This window comes from Lactuca saligna, chromosome 3 (genome assembly GCF_052625555.1).
Source record: "Lactuca saligna cultivar CGN05327 chromosome 3, ASM5262555v1, whole genome shotgun sequence".
Taxonomy (NCBI): domain Eukaryota; kingdom Viridiplantae; phylum Streptophyta; class Magnoliopsida; order Asterales; family Asteraceae; genus Lactuca; species Lactuca saligna.
In genome coordinates this window covers 202,682,877-202,691,729 of record NC_136419.1, presented here as the reverse complement: position 1 = coordinate 202,691,729, position 8,853 = coordinate 202,682,877, and the positions used below count along the sequence as shown (strand labels likewise).

The 8,853-nt window shown below is 28.8% G+C and overlaps 1 protein-coding gene across 2 annotated transcripts; it reads right to left on the bottom strand.

Annotated features, from left to right (window-relative positions):
- Positions 1-2,973: 2,973 nt before the first annotated feature.
- On the bottom strand, positions 2,974-7,459 carry LOC145037753 (uncharacterized). Of its 2 annotated transcripts, XM_078986458.1 has the most exons (12): positions 7,220-7,459; positions 6,336-6,420; positions 6,190-6,241; positions 6,057-6,077; positions 5,904-5,957; positions 5,291-5,341; positions 4,484-4,546; positions 4,318-4,383; positions 3,949-3,987; positions 3,754-3,870; positions 3,571-3,663; positions 2,974-3,288 (listed from the first exon to the last, which is right to left on the bottom strand). In XM_078986458.1, the coding sequence occupies exons 1-12, from the start codon at positions 7,305-7,307 to the stop codon at positions 3,007-3,009; spliced, it is 1,011 nt and encodes a 336-aa protein (XP_078842584.1). In that variant the 5' UTR covers positions 7,308-7,459; the 3' UTR covers positions 2,974-3,006. The 2 variants fall into 2 exon arrangements, with proteins under 2 accessions (XP_078842584.1, XP_078842585.1); XM_078986459.1 differs by lacking the exon at positions 6,057-6,077 and having other exon boundaries at positions 7,220-7,420.
- Positions 7,460-8,853: the final 1,394 nt, after the last annotated feature.

Genomic DNA, 8,853 nt, shown 5'->3' with positions numbered 1-8,853 from the left:
ATGTACATTTTTAATTTATCATGGTTATTAAATAAATGATTATTTTATATATTTTTATATTCTAACTATTATTAAAGAAATGATACTTTATTATTTTTAAACAAAATGAGAAAATAGTCATTTGTTCGGATTCAGACAGTGCATTTAGTCCTAAAGCAATGTTTATATCAGTAATATTTTAGCAATTCAAATACCATTATGAAATTAATAAACTTTATAAATTCAGGACTTAACAAAGGAAATAAAAAGGTCTAAGACTTATATTCTAATATGTCAAAATTTGTGTTATAATTTATGCAAGAACTAGCTTCCATGTGATAATCACCTAAAATATACCATCAAGAAAATGAAACATATTAAAAGCCAAATGTTGTATAACTTTAAATACTATGAAAAAATAAACATTGTGATTCTTAAAAGCGATTTTTTGTATTGTTATAACTATTAGATATTGATTATAAAAAATAAGAATACATCTTTATAATTAAATTTTTTAAAAGTTAGTACTGGTGTAGGAATTGACTCCAAAATATAAAGAACTCAATCCCGGTTCTAATTCCAATATTTTATAAATTGACGATTCATGTTCAAATTCCAGACAATTATGGCTTATAATTGACTTTTGCATTAAACATTTTTCGAAACAACTTTAATTTTTCTGCATTATATAAAAATCTAAAAACCAAAAGGCTTCTATCCCAGCGGTATCAGATGTTGGATCCCTCCTTGAGGTTGAGGGTTCAAGTCTCTTTGAAAACATATGTGGATTCAGTAGTAATGTAGAAGTATGTTAGACTTGTTAAAAAAAAATTAAAAATACTTTGAAATATTTGTAATTGACGTTGAGACCGAGTCATTGACCTTAGTGGATTAAATAAAAAAAATGGGCCTTCATGCGTCTTGAATGACATTCTTTTTCTTTTATGCATTCATGAATTAGGAGAAAAAAAATCAAGATGAAGAATTAAATTATGTTTATATTTATATATTTTGTATGATTTTTTTCAATTCAAAACCAAGAAATTAGAAATATATACAACATATATATTAGCTTCAAGCCTTTACCCCTAAAAGTTTTGGGCCTCGGGTGATAGCTCACTGCACCCACCCAAAGGCCGACCTTGAGTCTAAATCCATGATCACCATATCTAAATAGTTATCCACTAGTTGTATAAACAATTCTTGCCATCTATTCAACTAATTGCATTAGCCTTCAAATTCTTACAAACCTCCTTCATATAAGAAGATGATGAGGGTTTTACCTAGTTGAGAAACAAATTTGTAATGAACTGAATATTTCCCATGAAATGCAGCTGGAAAAGCATTTGATTGGGCAACCTTACCCTCATACAAACGATTTTCTAGATGTCAACAAGCAAACTTCGATCATCCAAAATACGTTAAGAGTTTCTTTAGAATCTAACATCCATACTTTTGATTTATATGTCCTTAACAGAGTTAAAATGCGATACGTACCTAAAATACTTTCATAGGAAGTGGTAACAGACATCGTGGATGCCAAATTTCTTGAACATTCAACAAATAGTTATTCACATCGACTTTGATGCAAAACAAAAGCAAGAATAAGAAATATTCAAAGAGGATTTTAATACTTAACTTCAAGATATTTCTAAGGACTAAGAAATGACATTCCATCATTAAATTAGAATCGTGGAAATCTTGGAAACGGTCTAAAATTTGGAGAAATTTCGATTTGGAGGCCTAAAAAGCAGAATTTGAAGATCGATTGATGGACTAAAATTTGGCAAGTTTCGACCTGTTGGAGAGCTTTCTGTTGATATATCGCACACCTCTAAATTCTTCACAGATCAAAAACTATTTCATTTTAGGGGATGTTTGGGAGTGTTTTTAAACTCTAAAAATGCTTTTAGATAAAAGTGGTGGTAAAAGAAGTTATTTAAAAAGTGTTCGGATTAGTTTTTATGGTGAAAAAGACAATAATTCAATACATTAAAGGTGTTTAGCTTATAAAATGTATTTTGAAGTTATTTTGGTTAAAAAGTCAAAAACAGTTTCAAAAAACCAAGTTTTATACACTTTTTAAAAAGTACTTTTTGAAGTTAATGAAAAAGCTATTCTGAAAAATGCTTCTGAGTTTGCAAAACACTTTTTTTTTTTTTTTTTTTTTTTTGATTTATTAGCTTTTCAAAAAACCAATAAACCAATAAACTGTTTTGAAAAGCAAATCCAAACACCACCTTACTTGTTTTATTTTGGTCTTTTAAACCCAATTTTCTTTCTTTCGTTTGTTTTATGCTTCTGCCAGATCATCTATATGATCCGCATCATACTTTGAGTAAGACTGGTCAAAACTTCAGTCATTTTAGGAGCAATTTTTTTTCAAAAAATTGTGTTATTACTTGAAAACTACATCGGAGATTGTGATTAACATAGACAGAGTTAGCATGATTGTCATTTGATTTGTATTATGTTATGTAACCAAGAGGAAAACTGTGTAACAAATAACACCTTGTCTTTAGTATGCCCTGTTTTCTTTCAATAATTGCAATTTTGTGAATCCTTTTTTAAGTTTTTATATCCTTGATTTCTATGAGAACGAACAGATGTGTCATTATCATCAGTGTTACTAATATGATTAAAGGCCATCATTGAGGTTACGATTGCATTTGTCCCAATGTAGCATCTGTCATTCTTCCTGAATAACAAAAGATAAGATTTTGTAACAAAATGTAACATCGAATTATGGAAAAAAGATCATTGAGCCCAATTAGAAACTCATTATTTGTCCCCTTGGGGATTGTAATTGGAAAAATCTTTCCCATAAATATTGTTTACATTCTATATAACCATTGAAAGTAATCATAAAACTCAATCACACCATCCATAACTATCTAACAATTTCATGATCTTAAGTTACATGTCTTTCTTATACTAAATATTAATGCATCTTTTTTCGACTTTGCATAGCATATTTAAATATAGACATATTCATGAAAAAAATAACTCATAAACATTGAAACCGTGTCACAAGCGATGTAAAATGTTAATGTTTAATTGAAGGTCTTGTTGTCCACCGAGTTTTCTGCTAAGAAAACTCGTGGCATTAGAATCCGATTCTGATTCTGATTCTATCAGAATCGGATTCTGAGGAGCTTCTGCTCCTTCATCTACTAAATACGGAACAATGTATTTCTTCATATCATCATCAGTTATTTCAAGATGTCCTCCCGTCACATTTACGAATTTAACCCTCCCAGCCTCATCCAGTGTCCTCAACCCAATCCAGTCTTCGATATACAGTCTCGTCTATAAATACATAAACAAAATCAAGAATCATGGGTATGCATTAGTGACTTGTACCATGTACAAAATCCTTGATTCCATATCTTAAATGTACAACCCATCAATGCACGGTTTCATACTTTTTAGTCTTCACACATAAATAAGTGATCGGTTGTAATGTACAAGTCGTTAATGCACGGTATAAAGATCAGTGATCTTGGGATTCTCACTTATACCGAATGATATACATATAACCTATGCATTGATGGGTTGTACAGTACAAGTCATAGATGCATAAAGATTTACCTTTTGTGCTGGAAGTATAGGTTCATAAGCTCCATCAGGGAAGTACCCAAACCAAGAGGTTTCTTTGGGAACCAAAACTGAATCTTTATCACCCTGAAACACATTTCAAGTGACTTGTACTTCATGCAGTGAAAGTTGTACATTGAAAACGAAAAAAGAGGAGATATGTGTACATATTCTTACCATTATAAGCACCAAATTTTGCAAGCTGCTGAATCTTTCTTTGTATGTAGCATTTTTTTCAAACTCGTTATTTAGCTTTGGGAGAAATTTACACCCTTCTTTGTATGCATCAAGATCCTAACAAAGCAAAAATGACGTTTTAGTCCTTCAAGTTCATAAGTTGTGATGAAGGGGTAAATAAGTAATTTTACTCACTGTGGGGACCCTCATGTAATTCGATGGAGCCAAGTGTTCCTGTAGAAATAGCAATGTGCTTTTATTTCTTTGAATTAAAATATTATACTTTCATTAAAATTATAAGTTGAAAATTTAACATAATAATAATAATAGCATTGTCTTTTCAGTTATTCTAATAAATATAGGAGTGAAAGAAAAGTTATGTAATTTTGATTACTTTATTATTATAATTTATAGCAGTGTAGTGTGATTTCAAACTATTTCATATTAAAGCATTACACTTGACAATATTTTTCACCAAATTACCCTTTTAAAAAATAATATGAAAGTACAATGCTATAATAAGAAAGATGGAAAGTAGATTAGTGTTTCTTAAATTCAGCTCACCTGAACAACATCACTATAAACTGCTAACTCCATCAAATCATCAACAAGAATGCATATGAAACTCGACTTCAAAAAGCAAAATTCATCTTCATCAGCAAAAAGTTACGTTGACTTTTGTGGTCAAACACACACACACACACATTTGTTGAGATTATTCAAGACTTACACCACATAATGGGATAGCTGCTTCCCCTGCATGAGGACCTGCTAATGATATGTAATTCTTCACCTGTTATTTATAGTTATTAATTGGTTAAATATATTATTAAAAAAAAAAAAAAAAAAAAAGACGAAACACTGTTGCATAAATTGCAATTTTTGTCTCTGAGTATCCGTATCCGTATCGGTATTAGTTTAGTGTTTGCCAAATGTAGTACAACTTATTTCAGTTTTTAGGTTTTGTACATCTAACCCCTTCTCATTCAATAATATTTCAGTTTACCCCCTTAATTATATTTAAATTTTATATATTTGTTGTTTCTTTACTAGCTTTTTGATTTATTAAATATTTGATAATACTTCAATTAGGAAATATTAAAATTACAACGATTATCAAGTATATAATATTTTCAATGCTATATTTACTTTTATAACTATAACATAATACTTTTTTTTTTTTTCATATTTTGTATATTTCAAATAAAGACATGAGATAGCTGTATTTAAATACTAATGTCTAGTAATATTTTTTTTGTTAAAATATTTGTATCAAAAATTCAAAATATGATGTGTTTAGAAAACGACAAACCAAATGAGGGGGTTTTAATGTTTTATAGGACAATTTAGATAGATGATGATAAATTAGTTAAATTTATAATAAATAAATAAATAAAAAAAAAAAAAAAAAAAAAAGCTATTGGAAGAGGTTAATCATTGAAGAATGTATTTAATCAGTGGTTAAAGTTGGTGGAAAGATGACGTGGCAATAATATATTTGGTCAAAGCACAGGTCAACCATTGTGGAAGCTCTTACCGGAGGTGCTCCGTCACAAAATTCAACAACTCCTCGCCCCACCATATTACCCTGCAGCAAAAAAAAAAAAAAAAATAAATACTAGCATTTATTACATTTATGTGGGTCCCATTTATGTCATCTCATTGCATTCCATAAAAAAAGGTAAAAGCAATGTGAATGATAAGAGTCCACTAATGGAGACAAAGTTGTTGCAAAAAAGATAATAATAAAAAAAAGGATAAATGCAAGAAATAGCAATTTACTTTTGTTGATTTGTTTATTATATTTATAGCATCCTACTTTTATTACATCATTTTACTTGAAAAATCTATCAATTTTTAACAATATCTTACAAATTGACTGCTAAAATTGGGTGGATTTTTCAAAGTAAAATATCTTAATAAGAAAAAGATTAAAAATATAAAATGTTACGATTGGGTAGATTTTTCAGACTACAATGCCCTTAATAAGAATATAAATCAAAAGTGTAATGTTGTAATAGAAAAAAAAATGAAAGATATAAATGAATAACAAGATTACACCTTTTCTCGCATTGAAAGTCTGTTTTTCATCAGAAAAATTATTTTTATGTAAAAAATAAATAAATAAATTCCAATTTGATCATCATTACCTGGGAAAGTCCAACTATGTTGTAACCTTCACTAAGTTCACTCATATTCTTCACCTATAATTTGTCCAATATATATTATATATATAAGTTTGGATTACCAAAAAAAAAATAGAATCAAGATTCAAGAAAGGGATTTGTCATCAATTTCTTTACCTTTTCACATGCAATCTCTGTCTACAAGACAAAAACACAAAATCAAAATTTATATTCCTTAAAACAAAGGAATGTTTGAAAAATAATTTGAAAACAATCTATTGTAATAAAAAGATGGATAAAGATAAACCACCTGTTTAGCAAAGGGCATAAACCAAGAATCCATAACCCCATTTCCAATTTCTCTACACATAATGCAAAAGTCAACGTTTATTGCTTCTTTTTTTTCTTTTTCTTTTTTTTTTTTTTTAAATTAAGAGTTAATTAAAGAGAGAATACATGCAATATCCTTGAGTATTAGACCACTTGCTTAAAGATTCGGTAAAATTTTTTACTCCTTTCTTGCTGCAACCATCTGCAATGCCTATAAACAAAGTTTATATAAACAACTCAAGAACTTTGAACACGATTTTCATAATTATAAAAAGTTTGATGATAAATAAACAACTTTAGAAGATTCAACTAATTAATGATTTAAGAGCCTATCTCTTTCTTTCTTTTTCCATAAAGCTAAGTGTTGTCTGAATAAACAATGTTAAAAATATTTCAGAAAGTGAAGGCACATTAGGAAATGAAAGGAAAAATACACAAGGGCAAAGTTGTAAAAAAGGTAGAACTTAATGGGGAAAGCTTACCTGACTAAGTCCGGATTAACTAGATTTGAATATTTAGGTAAGAAGAGATAAATTTACAATTATCTAACAATATATAGCTTTAAGTTGTATAATCAATTTGAAAAAGAACAAAAAAATCCCCTAAATACCAAGATTGTATCTCAAAGTAACCATATATAAGAGTATATATTAATATAATTTCGAACATGAACAGATTATCCTAATAGCCACATAAAACCACCAAATCTAGGTTAAACATGTGCAAATTTATGTGTGAGAGGTTTGAACTTTGAAACCTAAGATATCATATGAGTCTTAAAATTAAAAACAATATTTAACGATAAAATCCCATAAAACTATCGAATGATACGCGAACAAGATCAAAGCAAGACCCAAGATAAACATAAATCCCAAAAAAAATCATAACTTGTTTTCATCAAATAAGCAAAACTGTAGAACAACTTAAGGGTTTTGCGCAATATCCAATTAAAGTCCATGACGCTTCAAATCGAAGCATGCAATGATCAAAAAAGGAAGAGAAACACTTACCATGAAAGAGAACAAAAGGGATAGAATGTGTGATTATGGGAAGCAGAGTGAAGATGATAAAGAATCGTGTTATCGCAGAAGAGGCCATAAAAATGAAAACTTGAAGCGTATAAAGAAGGATGAAAAGGTAAAAACACCGCCCTTTCGGCAGTGCAATTGGGGGGTTTTGTTTGATTTTGGAATGATGAAGTTTTTGGGAGTTTTAACTGATAAAAAGGTCGAACAAAATTGACCCTAATTTTTGGGAGTTGGATAGTTTCAATGTAGATCAAATTCATCTCGTTTTCAGTTTTTTGTTGTTTTGGCAAAAGGAAAAATCTATTGAACGAGTTTTGTTGCAAAGAAATGCAAATCAATTTTATGATTTTAATAATTCATGTATGGCATGTAAGTTAAACGTTTTAGACTTTTAGAGTATGTGTTATCATGTATAGCATTTAGAATTTAACTATTTAAGCATGTGAGTTTAATAATTTATTATTATTTATAGTTTATGTAATATGTTATTTATATAGAGTGACATATGATTATGAATTTTATATATTAAATTGATAAAAAGAATCCATCTTGAATAGATAGATAAGCCCATAAGAAAATCATGATTTTTGTATGACCCTAAAACACATCAAATATATAAATAATAAAGGGCTTTTAGTGCAGCGGTATTTGCCCTCTCTCATTAAGATCAAGAGTTCAAGTTCCACCGTGAACATATGTGAGATAATTTAAGAGTAGTTTAGTATATATTTGTACTGTCGTTAAAAAAAACACAAAATATACAAATGCAAACCAATCATCATTGGATTTTGAACATTACACGAACAAATATGAGGCTCGATGGGGTACTTTGGAATAATTTAAAAAAGACAAAATGGAATTATTATTTTGAGATGGTCCAGTCTACGTGTTTATCTTTTGTTTTTTATTCCGAGCATTCCTAATTAGTTCTAATTTGTCCTTACATGAAGTGATTATGTTGCTTTTTGTAGATAACTAGGGTTTGGACCCTCTGTACGATGCTGCGGAAATCTGATATATTGAAAAACGCAGCTCGACATGGATAATGTTTGTAGGAGAAATTTTGAGACAACTTTCAACATAGTTACTTTCAACTATAGCCCAAAATTGCAAACTACAATGTTATTTCTTACCATAGTGATGCTAATTTATGTAATTTTATGGTGATGATCTTGAGCCAACATATTTTGATCATATAAAATCAAGCAACAGAACAGTTGTAGTTACATTCAACGTTTGTTAATCCTTTATCATCTTCAATAAATAAGAGCATAAGTAGGTTGCTGAAAAAATCAAAGGTCCGAAGGTAACCAATTGCAAAGTAAACCATAAAAGTATAAAAATAAAGTTTATATCTTAATAATTATGTATGAAAGATGCGGAAAAAAATAAAATCTGAAAGTATATCATATTGGGTACAATACTACAAATAACAATTAATAAAATATAATTAATGAAAACAATATTAATGAAAATGAAAACTATAAAAACAAATTACATAAGAGACATAAAATGTTACTAAAATATTAAAATGGACCGGAATTGCAACTTACAAAATACCAATAATATAACTTTAGAGAAATTTGCAAGAATAGCCCCTGTGGTATGTCCAAAAA